At 38.4% G+C, this 18670-nt stretch overlaps 1 protein-coding gene across 3 annotated transcripts in view; it reads right to left on the minus strand.

The window, feature by feature from the left end:
- The window catches only part of WDR76 (WD repeat domain 76), a 65116-nt gene that overhangs the window by 39295 nt on the left and 7151 nt on the right, over positions 1-18670 (minus strand). For all 3 annotated transcript variants that reach the window (XM_043555549.1, XM_043555550.1, XM_043555551.1), the window contains 2 exons: positions 14403-14495; positions 12451-12506 (listed from right to left, as the gene is read on the minus strand). In XM_043555549.1, coding sequence (XP_043411484.1) covers positions 12451-12506; positions 14403-14495 — 149 coding nt within the window. The remainder of the gene's footprint in view (positions 1-12450; positions 12507-14402; positions 14496-18670) is intronic.

An 18670-nucleotide genomic window follows, 5' to 3' on the forward strand; every position in this document is an offset into this window, starting at 1 on the left:
TATAAATACACTGCTTTTTTATGCACTATTTTTTCATTTTAAAAAAGTAGTTCAGAACTTCCAGTTTCAAGTTCCACATATAAGGAGCTTGAAAGTCATCATTCTGTCTTTTCAAGTAAAAATCTGAACAGATTAAAAAATCAACAACTCTTCTAGGTTCCTTACAAGGCAAGGACACAGTACAAACTGCTGACCTCAATACTGGAGAGAGAGAGAAATACAAGGAGTCATGGCTTACTGGAATAGAAAGTCAAGAACAGAAACCACAATGGGAACCAGTACAAAGGTAGGAAAACCTGAACTGTAATTACCCAATTGATGGGGGTTCAGTGTGGACAAAAACCTGCACATGAGTCTTTATAGAAGCTTTATTCAGAACAGTCAAAACTGGGAAGCAGCCAAGATGTTCTCCACTAATTGAACAAATAAACTACAACACATCCAGACAATGGAATATTATTCAGCACAAAAAAAGAAATGAACTATCAAGCCATGCAAAGACATGGAGGAAAACTAATTGCATAATACTAAGAGAAAGAAGTCAATTTGAAAGGCTACATACTGTATGATCCCAAACACACCACATTCTGTTAAAGGCAAAACTACAGAGACAAAAAGATTTGTAACTGCCACATTTGAGGGTGGTAAGGTAATGAAGAAAGAGAACACAGGTAGTAAAAATACTCTATATATTGGGGCACCTGTGTGACTCAGTCAGTTAAGCATCTGACTTTGGCTCAGGTCATGATCTTGCAGTTCGTGAGTTTGAACTTGCATATCTTGCATATCATGATCTTGCTTGGGATTCTCTCTCTCTGTCCCTTCCCCACTTGCATGACTCTCTCCTTCTCTCAGAATGAATGGATAAACTTTAAAAGATATGTATGTGGGGCGCCTGGGTGGCGCAGTCGGTTAAGCGTCCGGCTTCAGCTAGGTCACGATCTCGCGGTCCGTGAGTTCGAGCCCCGCATCAGGCTCTGGGCTGATGGCTCAGAGCCTGGAGCCTGTTTCCGATTCTGTGTCTCCCTCTCTCTCTGCCCCTCCCCCGTTCATGCTCTGTCTCTCTCTGTCCCAAAAATAAATAAAAAACGTTTAAAAAAATTTTTTTTAATTAAAAAAATAAAAGATGTATGTGTGTGTGTGTATGTGTATTATAAAGATGGATATGTCGTTATACATTTGTACAAACCTATACAATGTACAAAACCATGAGTGAATTGTAAGACAAACAATGGACTTTAGGTAATTATAATGTATCAGTGTAGATTCATCCTTGGTAACAAATGTACCACTCTGCTGAATGATGTTGATAATGGGAGAGTTTATGCATGTGTGGGAGCAGAAGAATATATGGGCAATCTTTGTACCTTTCTCTCAATTTTACTGTGAAGCAATTCTTTAAAAATTCAGTCTTAAAAAATACCTTCAAGGGAGACCACCCCCACTATTTTGAGAGATTTACATCCAGGAGCTTGACTAGGTCTTCAGTAAATATGAGAAAAATCTCTTCATGCTTCCCAGAGGGGGAAGGGAAAAAGAACTACTCTGAAATACTCCTGCCCTTAGGAGAACAAGTTAACCAGAGCCTAACCTGCTAGAGTATTATCAGAGTCTACCCTGAGAGAAAGGAAATACCCAACTCCTGCCCACTTTTAGCATCCTCTCCCAACCAAAGTGGGGTGGGGGGAGGAAACAAACTAAAACACTTGTGAAGTTCACTGTTAAGAGATACAGGTGTGCTAAATGACTGAGACCTAATCACAGGACTATAGAATGCTTTCTCTCCCCTCTCACACATTACTAATGACCAATTTACAAACTTCCTTTTTCCTCATACATCATATCATGTCCAGCTATCAAGAAAAAATCACAAGGCACAATGAAAAACAACATAATTTAAAGAGATAGAGCAAGCTTCAGAACCATATATGGCAGGAATGTTGGAATTATCTGAACAGGAATTTAAAACAACTATGATTGATACACTAAGGGCTCTAACACATTTAAAAAAAAAAAAATACCATGCAAGATAGGCAATGTAAGAAGAGAGATGGAAATCCTAAGAAAGAACCAAAAGAAATGCTAGACATCAAAAACGCTAAAAGAAATGAAGTGTGCCTTTGATGAGCTCATTAGTAGACAAGACATGGCTGAGGAAAGAATCTCTGAGCGTGAGGTATTTCAACAGGAACCTCCAAAACTAAAAAGCAGGGAGAAAAAATAATGAAAAAAAAAAAAACTGAACAGAATATCCAAGGACTATGGGATAATTACAAAAGGTGCAACATACACATAATGGGAATACCAGAAGGATAAGAAATAGAGAAAAACAGATGATATTTGAAAAAATAGTAACCGAGAATTCCCCAAATTAATGTCAGACATCAAGTAACAGATCCAGGAAGCTCAGAGTACATCAAGCAAGATAAATGCCCCCCAAAAACTACACCTAAGGAATTCATTTCCAAACTATGGAAAATCAAAGAGAAAGAAAAAATCCTGAAAGAAGCCAGAAGGAAAAAAACATCTTACCTATAGCCAAAGATAAGAACTACACCCATACTCCAGTAAACTATGCAATCAAGAGAGTAGAGTAAAATATCTTAAGTGTTGAGAGGAGCACCTGGCTATCTCAGTGGGTAGAGCATACAACTCTTGATCTTGGAGTCATGAGTTCAAGCTTCACATTGAGGGTATAAATACATTGAGCTCAAGCCCCACATTGGGTATAGAGCTTACTTTTAAAAAACTGGGGCACCTGGGTGGCTCACTCGGTTAAGTGTCTGACTCTTGATTTCAGCTCAGGTCATGATCTCATGGTTTGTGAGATTGAGCCCTGCATTGGGCTCTGCACTGACAGCACAGAGCCTACTTTGGGATTGTCTCTCCCTCTCCCTCCCTCCCCCCACCCCTCCTCCCTCTCTCTCTTTCTCAAAATAAATAAATAAATAAATAAACTTTAAAAAAAAATTAAGAGAATTTGTTGCCAGTACACATGCCTTACAAAAAAGGTTAAAAAAAGTTCTTTATAGGCACCTGGGTGGCTCAGTCAGTTAAGCATCTGACTTCGGCTCAGGTCATGATCTCACTGGTCATGAGTTGAAACCCCACGTGAGGCTCTGTGCTGACAGCTAGGACCCTAGAACCTGTTCAGGTTCCGTCTCCTTCCCTCTCTGCCCCTCCCTCATTTGCACTCTGTCTCTCTCTCTCAAATATAAAACATAAACATTAAAAAAAAATTTCTTTAGAGAGAAGAAAAACAGATCCAAAAATCAGATCCACCAAAAGGAGCATCAAAGAATGAATAAGGTAAAAAAAAAATTTTATTTTTCTCATTCTTAATTAGTAACAGCTAGCTCAAAATAACAACAGCAACAATGTATTTAGTTATGTACCCTTATGTATATATCTTGTGTGTTGGTATACCAACATGTATATATACTTATGTATGCTTATACATGTGAAATGAATGACAGCAATGATACAAGGGACAAGAGGGAAGAATTAGGATTATTTTGTTATTATAAGGTGCTCATACTATACCTCACTCACACCCTGAAGTGATATACTGGGTTTTTTTTTAATTTTTTTTTAACATTTATTTATTTTTGAGACAGAGAGAGACAGAGCATGAACAGGGGAGGGTCAGAGAGAGAGGGAGACACAGAATCCGAAACAGGCTCCAGGCTCTGAGCAGTCAGCACAGAGCTGGATGTGGGGCTCGAACCCACGGACAGTGAGATCGTGACCTGAGCCAAAGTCGGACGCCCAACCGACTGAGCCACCCAGGCGCCCCAAGAAGTGATATACTGTTAATTGAAAACGGGTGGCTGGGGCAACTGGGTGGCTCACTCAGTTAAGGGTCCAACTCTTGATTTTGGCTCAGGTCATGATCTCACGGTTCACGAGTTCAAGCCCCAAGTCGGGCTATGCACTGTCAGTGTGGATCCTGCTTTTCATTCTCCTCTCCCTCACTCTGTCCCTCCCTCTCCCTCTCTCAGAATAAATAAACTAAAAAAAAATTTTTTTTTAATGGACTTGGGGGGTTTCGGGGTGGCTTAGTCAGTTGAGTGTCTGACTCTTGATTTCAGCTCAGGTCATGATCCCAGGGTTGTGCGATCAAGCACCCCTGTGTTAGGCTCTGTGATAAATGTGGAGCCTGCTTGGGATTTTCTTTCTCTCTCTTCCCCCCCCCCCACTTTTGCCCCACTCTCTCTATATATAAAGTAAAATAAAAATTTCTAATGGAAGTGAATTAGTTGTAGATTATACTGTAAACTCCAGGGCAATCACTAACAAAAAAAAAACAGTAAAAAAAATTGTAACTGATACACTAAGAAACAAGAGAAGATGGCATCATGCAAAACATTCAATTAAAACCATAAAAGGCAGAAAAATAGTGGAGACAAAAATAGGGGGAAAAAAACAAGGGCAATAAGTAGTAAACATTAACAAATATGATAGATATTAATCCAAATATATCAATACTCACTTTGAACATCAAGGTCTAAATGCACCAATTAAAAGAGACTGTCAGAGTGGATCAAACACAATACTCAAACTTATGTTGTCTATAAGAAACCCACTTTAAATATAAAGACACATAGGGGCGCCTGGGTGGCGCAGTCGGTTAAGCGTCCGACTTCAGCCAGGTCACGATCTCGCGGTCTGGGAGTTCGAGCCCCGCATCGGGCTCTGGGCGGATGGCTCGGAGCCTGGAGCCTGTTTCTGATTCTGTGTCTCCCTCTCTCTCTGCCCCTCCCCCGTTCATGCTCTGTCTCTTTCTGTCCCAAAAATAAATAAACGTTGAAAAAAAAAAATTTTTTTTTAAAAATATAAAGACACATAAATATTAAAAGTAAAGGAATGGAGCAATCCCTATCAAAATAACACCAGCATTCTTCACAGTTAGAACAAACAATTCTAAAATTTGTATAGAACCAGAAAAGAACCCCAGGAGCACCTGGGTGGCTCAGTCTGTTGAGAGTCCGGCTTTGGCTCAGGTCATGATCTTGCGGTTTGTGAGTTCAAGGCCCACGTCAGGGTCTGTGCTGACAGCTAGGCCTGGAGCTGCTTCGGATTCTGTGTTTCCCTCTCTCTGACGCTCCCCCACTCATACCTCTGCCTCTCTCTCTCAAAAATAAATAATAAAACATTTAAAATTTTTTTAATAAAAAAAGAAAAAGAAAACCAAAGCTGGAGGCATCACAATTCCAGACTTCAAGCTGTATTACAAAGCTGTAATCATCAAGACAGTATGGTACGGGCACAAAAACAGACATAGATCAATGGAACAGAACAGAAAACTCAGGGGTGCAGGGGTGGCTCAGTTCGTTGGGTGTCCAACTTCGGCTCAGGTCATGATCTCACGGTTTGTGAGTTCGAGTCCCGCACCAGGTTCTGTGCTGACAGCTCAGAGCCTGAAGCCTGCTTCGGATTCTGTGTCTCCCTGTCTCTCTGCCCCTCCCCTAATTGCACTCTGTCTGTCTCTCTATCTCTCTCATAGAAAATGAATAAAACATCAGGAAAAAAAAAAAAAGGAATAAAAAACCCAGAAATGGACAAACGTATGGCCAACTAATCTTTGACAAATCAGGAAAGAATATCCAATGGAAAAAGACAGTCTCTTCAGCCAATCGTGTTGGGGAAACTGGACAGCGACAGGCAGAAGAATGAACCTGGACCACTTTCTTACACCATACACAAAAATAAACTCAAAATGGATAAAAGACCTAAACGTAAGACAGGAAGCCATCAAAATCCTGGAGGAGAAAACAAACAACAACCTCTTTGGCCTAGGCTGCAACAACTTCTTACTTGACATGTCTCCAGAGGCAAGGGAAACAAAAGCAAAAATTAACTATTGGGACCTCATCAAGATAAAAAGCTTCCAGGGGCGCCTGGGTGGCGCAGTCGGTTAAGCGTCCGACTTCAGCCAGGTCACGATCTCGCGGTCTGTGAGTTCGAGCCCCGCGTCGGGCTCTGGGCTGATGGCTCAGAGCCTGGAGCCTGTTTCCGATTCTATGTCTCCCTCTCTCTCTGCCCCTCGCCCGTTCGTGCTCTGTCTCTCTCTGTCCCCAAAATAAATAAACGTTGAAAAAAAAAATTAAAAAAAAAAAAAAAGATAAAAAGCTTCTGCATAGCAAAGGAAAAAGTCAGCAAAACTAAAAGGCAACTGACAGAATGGGAGAATGATATATCAGATAAAGGGTTAGTATCCAAAATCTATAAAGAACCTATCAAACTCAACACCCAAAAAACAAATAATCCAGTGAAGAAATGGGCAAAAGACATGAACAGACATGTTTCCAAAGAAGACATCCAGAGGGCTAACAGATACATGAAAAGATGCTCAACATCACTCATCATCAGGGAAATACAAATCAACACCACAATGAGATACCACCTCACACCTGTCAGAATGGCTGAAATTAACAACTCAGGAACAACAGATGTTGACAAGGATGGGGAGAAAAGGGAACCCTTATGCACTGCTGGTGGGAATGCAAACTGGCACAGCCACTCTGGTAAAAAATATGGAGGTTCCTCAAAAAATTAAAAATAGAACTACCCTATGACCCAGCAATTGCACTACTAGGTATTTGTCCAAAGAATACAAAAACGCTGATTCGAAAGGGCACATGCACTCCAATGTTTACACACACAAAATACATACATAGATATGATGGGATATTACTCAGCGATCAAAAAGAATGAAATCTTACCGTCTGCAACAATGTTGGAGAACTGATGGAACTAGAGTATATTATGCTAAGCGAAATAAATCAGTCAAAGATAGGTATCATATGATTTCACTCATAAGTGGAATCTGAGAAACACAACAGATGAACATAGGGGAAGGGAAGCAAAAATAAGATAAAAACAGATATGGAGACAAACCATAATGGACTCTTAAACACAGAGAACAAACTGAGGGTTACTGGTGGGGTGTTGGTGGGGGGATAGGCTAAAAGGGCAATGGGCATTAAGGAGGGCACTTGATGTGAACACTGGGTGTTATATATATGTAAGTGATGAATTACTAAATTATATTCCTGAAATTATTACACTATATGTTAACTAACTTAGATTTAAATTTAAGAAATAAAATAAAATAAAAGTTAATGAATGGAGAAAAATATACCATGCTAACACAAATCAAAAGCAGGAGTGGCTACATTAATTTCAGAGAGAGCAGACTCCAATTTTTTTTGTTTTATGTTTATTTTTGAGAGAGAGAGTGTGCACAGAGGTCAGAGGGAGAGGGAGAAAGAGGATCTGAAGGAGGCTCTGAGCTGTTAGCGCAGAGCCTGATGGAGGGCTCGAACACATGAACCACAAGATCATGACCTAAGCCCAAGTCAGATGCTTACCCATCTGAGCCACCCGGGTACCCCCAGACAGAGAAGACTTCAAAGCAAAGAAAGTTATAAAGGGATAAAGCAAAGAAAGTTATAAAGGGATAAAGAAGGGCATTACATAATGATAAAAGGGTCAAATCTCCAAGCTAACAAACATAATGTACCTAATAACAGAGTATCAAACTATGTAACAGAACTGCAAAAAGAAATAGGTAACTTGGGGCACCTGGGTGGCTCAGTCAGTTAATCTTCTGACTCTTGGTTTTGGCTCAGATCATGATCTCACAATTTGTGAGATCAAGCTCTGCTCAGCCTCCATGCTCACAGCATGGAGTCTGCTTGGGATTCTCTCTCACCCTCTCTCTCTGCCCCTCCTTCACTTGCATGTGTGCATGCACACACTCTCTCTCTCTCTCTTTTTCAAAATAAATAAACTTAAAAAAAAAAAAAAAACCAAATAGATAATTCTACTATGTTAGCTGTTGGCAACTTCAACACTCCCCTATCAGAAATGGAGAGATCTAGCAGGCAGCCAATCAGCAAGGGCATAGTTGAACTCAACACACCATCCATCACCTAGACATAATCAACATCTATAGACTAGTTCATTCAAAAACAGAATACACAGGGGCGCCTGGGTGGCGCAGTCGGTTAGGCGTCCGACTTCAGCCAGGTCACGATCTCGCGGTCCGTGAGTTCGAGCCCCGCGTCGGGCTCTGGGCTGATGGCTCAGAGCCTGGAGCCTGTTTCCGATTCTGTGTCTCCCTCTCTCTCTGCCCCTCCCCCGTTCATGCTCTGTCTCTCTCTGTCCCAAAAATAAATAAACGTTGAAAAAAAAAAAATTTAAAAAAAAAAAAAAAAAAAAAAAAACAGAATACACATTTTTCTCAAGCTCAGATGGAACATTCACCAAGGTAGACTACATTCTAGACCATAAGACACAGCTTAACAAATTTAATAGAAATCATTTTTTAAAAAAGAAGAAAAAAATCATACATTTGCTCTCAGAATATAATGTAATTAAACTAGAAATCAGTAAGAGAAGGATACTTGGAAAATCCCAAAATACATAGAGTAAACACACTTCTAAACACATAGGTCAAAAAAGAAATCTCAAGAGAGCATAAAAAACACTTTTTACTAAATGAAAATGAAAACACCATCTAACAAAATTTGTGGGATGCAGGGAAAGCAGTGCTTAGAGGGAAATTTATAACACTGAATGTACATATTAGGAAAGAAGGCCAAAAATTCAATACTCTAAGTTTCCAACTCAAGAAACTAGAAAAAGAGTAAATTAATCTAAAGTAAGCAAAAGAAAATAATAAAAGTTGAGCATATCAATAAAATTAAAAACAGGAAATCATCGGGGGGGGGGGGGGGAAGTATCAACAAAACCAAAGCCAGTTCTTTCAAAAGACCAATAAAATCAATAAGCCTCTAGCAAAGTTAACTAAGAAAAAAAGTTACCAATACCAGAAATGAAAGATGTATCTCACTACAGATCCTATGGACATTAAAAAGATAATGAAGAAATAATGTGAAAAATTCTATGCCCACATATTTGATAACCTAGATGAAATGGACAATTCCTTGAAAGACACAATTGCTAAACTCACAATCTGAATTAGAAATAGATAATCGAAATTATTAAAGAATTTAAATCAATAATAACCTTCCAAAGCAGAAAGCACAATGCGGACATGGGTTCACTAATGTATTCTACCAAACATTTAAGAAAGAAATTGTACCAATTCTCTACAATTTCTTTTAGAGGATAGATGGAGAGGGACACCTGGGTGGCACAGTCAGTTAAGTGTCTGACTCACAATCTAGGTTCAGGTCATGATCTCACAGTTCATGAGTTCGAGACCCACACTGGGCTCTGTGCTGATGGAGTGGAGCCTGCTTGGTATTCTGTCTCTCCTTCTCTCTGCCCCTCCTCCCTTGTGTGCACTCTCTTGCTCAAAATAAATAAATAAAACTTAAAAAAAATAGAGGACAGAAGCAGAGAGAATTCTACCTATTTCATTCTGTGAGGCCAGCATTATCCTAATACCAAAACCAAGACAATATTATAAAACAAAAAATACAGACCAATATCCCTCATGAGCAGATGCAAAACCCACAAAAAAATTAGTAAATTGAAACCAACAATGTATAAAAAGTATTCTGCACCACAACCAAATGGGATATATCCCAAGTATGCAAGACTAATTCAACACTCAAAAATCAATTAACATAATCTAATTAAAATCATTCAATGCAATCCATCACATCAACAGGCTTTTTAAAAAAGCAAAATCACATGATCCTATCAACAAATGCAGAATATGCATCTGACTAAATATAACACTAAATACAACACATTTTTTAATTAATGATAAAAAAAGCTCTCAGTAGAAGGGAACTTTCTTGATAGAGTATCTACAAAAAACCTACAGCTAATGTCATACTTAAATAGTGAGAAATGACAAGCTTTCCCACCAAGGTCAGGTACTGGCACAGATGTCCTCTTTTACCATTCCTTTTCAACACTATTTTATCCTTCCTTTTCAAAACTATGCTGGAAGTTCTAGCTAATGCAGTAAGACAAGAAAAGGAAATAAATGGAATGCAGATTTGGAAGAGAAAAATAAAACCCTATTTGTTCAAGAGTTTCAAAGTTGGGGGCACCTGGATGGCTCAGTCAGTTAAGCCATTTCGGCTCAGGTCACCATCTCACCATTCATGGGTTTGAGCCCTGTGTCAGGCTGTGTGCTAATGGTGTGGAGCCTGCTTGGGATCCTCTCTTCCTCTCTCTCTCTCTCTGCCCCTCCCCTGCTCATGAATGCATGCACACTCCCTCTCTCTCTCTCTCAGAATAAATAAACTTTGAAGGTAAAATTCTATAGAAAAAAGGAGTTTCCAGGTTGGTGAACACATGGATGTGCTGGGAGAGTACCACACTCTGAGAGGACATGGAAGCTTCCTGCCATTTCCCCATGCCTTGCCCTATGCAGCATTTCCTTTACCTGTCCTAAGTTATATCCTTTTATAATAAACTAATAATCTATTAAGTAAAAAAAAAAAAAAATACTATTTGCTACATGATAGTCTATGTGGAAAATTCTAAAAAATGAACAAAAAAACTCCTGGAACTTCATAAGTGATTATAGCAAGGTGGTAGGACACAAGGTTAATATGTAAAAGTTAATTTCTTTCCTATATACCAGCAATAAACAAATGAAATTTGAAGTTAAAAATAGACTATCATTTACATAAGTACCCATACAATGAAATACTTAGGTTTAAATCTAATAAAATAAATCAAACAAAAATATTTCCAAGACCTATATGAAGTATACTACAAAACTCTCATGAACAAAATCAAAGAACTAAATAATTTTTGTATGTTAAGTAGGCTCCACACCCAATATAGGGCTCAAACTCACAACCCTGAGATCAACAGTCATATGCTCTATCAACTGAGCCAGCCAGACACCTCTCAAAGAACTAAATAAATGGAGAGATATCCCATGAAAGACTCAATATTGTCAAAATGCCAGTTCTTTCCAACTTAATCTATAAATTCATTGCAATCTCAATCAAAATCCCAGCAAGTTAGGGGTGCCTGAGCGGTTCACCCAGTTAAGTGTCTGACTCTTGATTTCGGTTCAGGTTGTGATCTCACGGTTCGAGGGTTAGAGCCCTAGTCAGGCTCTGTGCTGACAGCACGAAGCCTGCTTGGATTCTTTCTCTCTCCTCTCTCTGCCCCTACCCTCACCCCCCCTGCAAAATAAATTTAAAAAAATTTTTTTAATCCCGGAATGCCGGGGCGCCTGGGTAGGTCAGTCGGTTAAGCATCCGACTTCAGCTCAAGGTCATGATCTCACGATTGGTGGGTTCATGCCCCACGTTGGGCTCTGTGCTGACAGCTCAGAGCTTGGAGCCTGCTTCTGATTCTGTGTTTCCCTCTCTCTATGCCCCTCCCCCACTCATGCTCTGTCTCTCTCTGTCTCAAAAATAAAAATAAACATTAAAAAAAATTTTTAAAGGCAGTATGGTACTGACGAAGAATATACGAAAAAATGGAACAGAATAGGGAGTCAACTGATCTTACACAAAGGAGCAAAGGCAAGATAATGGAGCAAAAATAGTCTTTTCAACAAATGGTGCTAGAACGAATGGACAACCAAATGTAAAACAATGAATCTAGACACAACCTTTACACCCTTCACACAATTAACTCAAAATGGATTACAAATCTAATGTAAAACACAGAACTATAAAACTTGTAAAAGACAACAGGAGAAAACCTAGGTGACCCTGGGAATGGGAATGGTTTTTTAGATATAACACCAAAGACACAATCCATGAAAGAAAAAATTATAAAGTAAACTTCATTAAAATTAAAAACTTCCACTCTGCAAAAGACATCATCAAGAGAATGAGAAGACAAGCCAGAGAAAATATCTGCAAAAGACACTTCTGATAAAGGACTGTTATCCAAAATATGCAAAGAACTCTCAAATTCATCAATAAAAACAAACAACTCTATTAAAAATGGGCCAAAGAGGGGCACCTGGGTGGCTCAGTCAGTTGGGCGTCTGACTTCGGCTCAGGTCATGATCTCACAGTCTGTGAGTTCAAGCCCCACAGGGGGGCCCTGTGCTGACAGCTCAGAGCCTGGAGCCTGCTTCGGATTCTGTGTCTCCCTCTCTCTCTGCCCCTCCCCCGCTCATGCTCTGTCTCTCTCACTCTCAAAAATGAATAAATGTTAAAAAAAAAAAAAAGGGGGGGGGTGCCAAAGATCATAAAATACAGCTCACCAAAGTAATATATAGATAGCAAGAAGCATATGAAAAGATGCTCTACAACATGTCATCAGGGAAAAACAAATTAAAACAACAAGATACCAATACACACCTATTAGAATAGCCAAAATCCAGAACACTGACACTACCAAATGCTTGTGAAGATGTGGAACAACAGTTTTAAGATTATAGTTTCTGATCTATTACTTATTTTACTATGGTAACTGTTTTTTCAAATTATAAATAACTCAACAATACATCAGGGTGTAGGCATTATAAACCAAATCTTTTACCTTTTGGATTCAGGAGGCTGTCTCTTTTTTATCATTTCACGGAGCCTTGCAGCTGACTGCAAAATACACAAAACACACATATAAAGATACTACCTTATAAATTATTAAGTATGCTGCTTTATTGACACTAAAGTAAAATCTATACAGGAAATAAAGTTTCTTAAGATAGGATACCTGCTCTTGGTAAGACAGGAGACAAATATACTATTAATAATAAAGGCAAGTAAATAATACTGTCTAAAGTACTGACATTCTGATACCTTAGACCAAGTTGCTAATGAATTTACATGATTAAACATTAAACATTTCACCAAATATACTACTGTAAATTAAAAAGTTTAACTTCTACTATAGGCAATCCTACTTTGATATTTTCCAGAAAAGTGATGTTATGCTTCTATAAATTAAAACATAATTTCTGTTAACTAAAGTCAAAATCAGAGATACTGTGTCTAAGTTTCTGATTAATTTTCAACTTTTAATGACTAAACAATTTAGTCCCTTATTTTAAGTCACCTTCCCTTCCCTCAATTTACAAACACATACCAAATGTTTGGGAATGTGCAGTCAGAGAATTCAAATAATAATTTAATAAAGCTAACAGCTTGCTATCTTTTGGAGGAAAATGTCATAGGCCCTCCTAAAGACCCTTCTAAAGAGCTACTCTCAGGGCACCTGGGTGGCTCAGTGGGTTAAGCATCCATTTTGGCTCAGATCATGATCTCCTGGTTCAGATCATGATCTCATGGTTTGTGGGTTTGAGCTCCACATTGGGCTCTGCACTGACAGCTCAGAGCCTATAGCCTGCTTCAGATTCTGTGTCTCCCTGTCTCTCTGCCCGTCCCCACTCACACTCTGTCTCTGTGTCTCAATAAATAAATAATTGTTAAAAAAATTTTTTTTACTAAAAAATAATAATAATAAAGAGCTATTCTCTCATACACCAAAGTTTTACCCCCAGTGTGAAGACATAATGTAAATTATACCTTTAGTCATGATGATTATAAAACATTAGCATATTATCTTGACCATTTATCCTTAAAGCTCACAGTATACTGGGGCACCTGGGAGGCTCAGTTGGTCAAGCACCTGGCTCTTGATTTCAGCTCAGGTCATGATGGCACCATTCATGGGATCAAGCCCCGTGTTGGGCTCTGTGGGATTCTCTCTCTCACCTCTCTCTCTGCCCCTCGCCTACTTGCGCCTCTTTCTCAAAATAAATAAATAAATAAATAAATAAATAAATAAATAAATAAATAAAACTTAAAAAAAAAACTCACTATACAAAGCATATTTCCACCTATTCTTAAAGCTAAAGATTTAAAAAAATAAAAATAAAAAGCTTGTCCTTTCACTCCCATACCACACATCCCTCAATTCATTCCTCCTACATCTCCCTTATCCTTTAGGTAAAGCAATCACTCAGAACATACCCTGTTCCTCTGAATCCAAGACAACCACTCATAAGACACCATTATTTTATGTACCAACAACAGTGGGGCAGGGGAGAGAGCTGCCAGTAATAGTTTCCAGATGCCAATTTCAAAAACATTAAAATTTTTTTAAAAAGTCTTAAAATCAATAAAATATGGTAACCACTTCCTATTAAGTGCAAAACTTGCTCCTAATTTTACCCTCCCTTATCTGACACTATGAAACCTGATACTACCAGTATTTTATTGACCTACTGGCAAGAATGGCATCTTGCTTTTAATTAGAAATTCCAAGAGGGCCTGGGTGGCTCAGTCGGTTAAGCATCGGACTTAGGTAGGCATGAGTTTGAGCCTTGCATCAGGCTCTGTGTTGACAGCTTGGAGCCTGGAGCCTGCTTGAGATTCTGTGTCTCCCTCTTTCTCTGCCCCTCCCCTCCTCACACTCTGTCTCTCTCTTTCAAAAATAAAATAAAACATTAAAAAATTTTTGAATAAAAAAAAAAGAAATTCCACACAAACCGCAGACAACTGAAGAGAAGCAAAAAAGTTTGCATTTTCTGATATGTTCTTCAGTCTCTTCCTTTCATACGGTGACAATCCTGAAAATTCATCCTATGAAATTACACCAAAAAAATTCTGTTACTTTGCATGATCCATAGCAAAAGCACCTCACAAAACAAGGTGTTGAATTCTCAAATGTATACTTTCCTTCAAATTGTACCTGTTCTATTCATTTCATGCTATCGTAGCAAATGGCACATAATCTTTGCTGCATTGGACACTGAGTGTAAGAGTTTGAATTTGGGATAATCACAAGATATCTGTATGGCTTCTCGATTAGATAACAAGTGATATATCAGAAGTCAAGTAGTGTAACTTAATAGCAAATTATTTCCTACTGGGCATTAATTGTACTATTACTCAAAGTTAACTTTTTATTAAACAAAACAAGAAAACACTCAGTAACAGAACATTTTAAATTCACTGAAAGGATTAAGAAAATTTAGAAAAAAAGAACAATAACAAATGAGATAAACACATGGGAAGAAAAGACAATAAAAAAATCAAGCTTGCAGGTCTGATATCCAACTAATAGTTATAGAGGTAAAAAAAGACGAGCAGAAAAAATGAAAGAGAAAATTATTAGAGATATAAGAAAGTTTCTCAAAACTAAAGACATGTGTTTCCAGATTAAAAGGGCCCAATGAGTATGCAGCACAACAAATGAAAAAAGATCAAAGTCTATACACATTATCACAAAATTTCTTAACACTTGAGATAAGTGAGATTTTAAAAAGTTTGAAAAAAAATCACACAAGAATCAGAATGACACTAACTTCCCAATATCGAGGGGAACTGGAAGACAATAGAAAAGTGTGTTTAAAATTTTAAGGAAAAATTATTTCCAACTTACAATTCTAAATCCAATTAATCCATCAATCAAATGTACAGCATAAAGATTTTTTCAGACATGTAAACTACCTCTCATACACCTTTTCTCAGGAAGCTACTATAAGCAGCATTTCACCAAAATGGAAGAATACTCTAAAAAAAGAAAGACCCAAGACAGAATCCAGAATGCAGAAGTTCCAGTAGAGGAGAGATAAAAGAAATTCAAAGGAAAATGGTAAAAAGAAAGGCTAAAAAAGGGTTAAACTGTCCAGAATGAAGTAGAAAGATGAAGGGCCCCAGGAAATGTTTCATGAAAAAAATATATATACATATGAAGCCATTAGAATTCCTTCCTACAACTCTGATAGAGCTTGGGCTGTACCTAATAAGGAGATGAGAAGAGAAAGGAGTGGGTAGGCACATGTGCATAAGGCATAGTGTGAATGAAACAAGTCTTCATCTTCCATGTTAAGTCAACGGATAACATGGAGGGAATAAAAACTAAAACGGCTGAAAGTGCAATTTGGCTATTGGGCAGCAACAATCACAGAGAAGTATGTGGCAGAAAACTGCTGGGTGTTTTGGTTTGTTTCTGAGTATCTGTGTGTGTACATATGGAATTATCTTTGTGTGTGTGTGTATATATATATATATACATGTATATGTATACATGTGTGGAATTATAGGACTTAAATGTGGATGTACATTTATTACTTGGACCAAAATAAAAAATTTTCCTCATACACACAAAATAACAATGACAGCAAAGGTAAAAGGTTATGTTGTCATTGCCTTTACAACTGCTTTCAGAGTAAAACATCACCATCATCATCATCAAAGGCTTTCTAAGATTCTATTTCAAAATGCTACACACTGAAATCAAAGGAGCGCATTTAAATGATTCTACTTACCACAGAAGAAAATTTACTAAGACAAATGATCAGTTTTCTTAAGTGGTATGTGTAATTCAAACTATTCTTACCTATTACCCACCTCTCAAAAACTTACAACATGTAAGAGGAAGACCAATCAAAAAACATCAGGAAAGGGGGCACTCGAAGTAAACATATTATAGGAAAAAGAAGTTAAAAAAAACTCCACTATCTTCAGACACTTAAGATGTTACTGCATCCTGGGGCACTGGGGTGCCTCAATTGGTTAAACATCCAACTCTTGGTTTAAGCTCAAGTCATGATCTCACAGTTCGTGGGCTCGGGCCCCAGACTGGGCTCTGCAATGACAGTGCCAGAGTCTGCTTGAGATTTTCTCTCTCTCTGCCCCTCCCTGCTCACTCGCTCTCTCTCAAAATAAACATTAAAAAAAAAAGTTATTGCATCCACAAAACAAGGGATGCCATGTTTAAAAAATAAAAGAAGTGGGGTGCCTAGGTGGCTTAGTCAGTTAAGTGTCCAACTTTGGCTCAGGTCATGATTTCATGGTTCATGAGTTAGAGCCCCACATCGGGCTCCATGTTGGCAGTACTGGGCCTGCTTGGGATTCTCACTCTCTCCTCTCACTCTGCCCCTCCCCCACTCACGTGCACTCCCTCTCTCTTTCAAAATAAACTTAAAAAAAAATCAGGGGTGCCTGAGTGGCTCAGTCAATCAAGTGACCAACTCTTTGTTTCAGTTCAGGTCACAACCTCACGGTTTGTGAGTTCAAGCCCCACTTTGGGCTCCAAGCTGGCAGTGCAGGGCCCACTTTGGATTCTCTCTCTCTCCTTCTCTCTCTGCCCCTCCCCTACTCATATTCTCTCTTTCTCATATTAAATAAACTTTAAAAAATTATTTAAAAAAATAATCAAAGAAATAACTTGGATTAAAAGCTTGTGGCACCTAGTTGACTCACTTAGTTAAGCGTCTGACTTCAGTTCAGATCATGGTCTCTCAGTTCCTGAGTTCAAACCCCACATTGGGCTCCACACTAGCAGTGCAGAGCCTGCTTGTGATTCTCTCTCCCCTCTTTCTGCCCCTCCTCTGCTCATGCTTTCTCTCACTCTCAAAATAAATAAACTTAAAAAAAAATGCTTGATGCCAAAAATTCAAACAATGTATGAACCTATTCATGTACTGTTCTCAAAATGACAAAACTGTAGATATGAAGAACAAATTAGCAGTTGTCAGGGGCAAAGGAGGATGAGAGGGAGAGCTATAGGCATAACTACAAAGAAATAGCCTGGTGGGGTGCCTGGGTGGCTCAGTCAGTTGAGTGCCCGACTTTAGCTCAGGTCATGATCTCACGGTTTGTGAATTCGAGCCCCGCATCAGGCTCTGTGCTGACAGCTCAGAGCCTGGAGCCTGCTTCGGATTCTGTGCGTCCTCTCTCTGCCCCTCGCCCACATGTGCTCTATCTCTGTCTCTTAAAAATAAATAAATGTAAAAAAATTAAAAAAAAAAAAAGCCTGGAAACAAAAAAATAGCCTGGGGCAGCTGGCTTGCTCAGTTGGCAGAACAAGCAACTCTTGATCTCAGGGTCATGAGTTCAGGCCCTACATTGGGCCTGGACCCTACTTAAAATAAATAAATAATTTTAAAAATTAGCCTAACGGAGATTTTTGTGGAGATGGAATAGTTCTATATCTTGATTATGGTGATAGTTGTATTAACAATATGTGATAAAATGATACAGAACTATACACACACCTTGTACCAATGTGAATTTCCTAGTTTTGATATTGTGATATAGTTATATAAGATGTACAAATTGGGAAAAACTGGGTGAAGTGTACATGATACCTCTCCATACTATTTCTGCAAATTGCTATGAATCTATAATCACTTGGAGATAAAAGTTTCTTGAAAATAGATGTTTCTCCTTCACAGGAACCCATGGGGGAGGGGAAGGAAAAAAAAAAAAGAGGTTAGAATGGGAGAGAGCCAAAGCATAAGAGACTTAAAAACTGAGAACAAACTGAGGGTTGATGGGGGGTGGGAGGGAGGAGAGGGTGGGTGATGGGTATTGAGGAGGGCACCTTTTGGGATGAGCACTGGGTGTTGTATGGAAACCAATTTGTCAATAAATTTCATAAAAAAAAATAAATAAATAAAAACAATTACAATTTTAGAGTAAAACAGAAAAAAAAAAAAAAAAAGAAAATAGATGTTTCTCACAACTAACATCACACTTAATGGTGAAAGACTGAAAGCTTTTCCCCTAAAGCTCAGGATTAAGAAAATATGTCTGCTCTTGCTACTTCTATTCAACACTGTACTGGAAATTCTAGGACAAATAGGACAGGACAATTGGGAAAAAATAATAATAAAAGACATCCAGATTGAAAAGGAAAAAATAAAGCCATCTTTATTGCCAAAATATGACCTTATATATAGAAAATACTTTAAGAATTCATACAAGGGGTGCCTGGGTGGCTCAGTTGGTTAATCATCAGACTTCAG

This window comes from Prionailurus bengalensis, chromosome B3 (genome assembly GCF_016509475.1).
Source record: "Prionailurus bengalensis isolate Pbe53 chromosome B3, Fcat_Pben_1.1_paternal_pri, whole genome shotgun sequence".
NCBI lineage: Eukaryota > Metazoa > Chordata > Mammalia > Carnivora > Felidae > Prionailurus > Prionailurus bengalensis.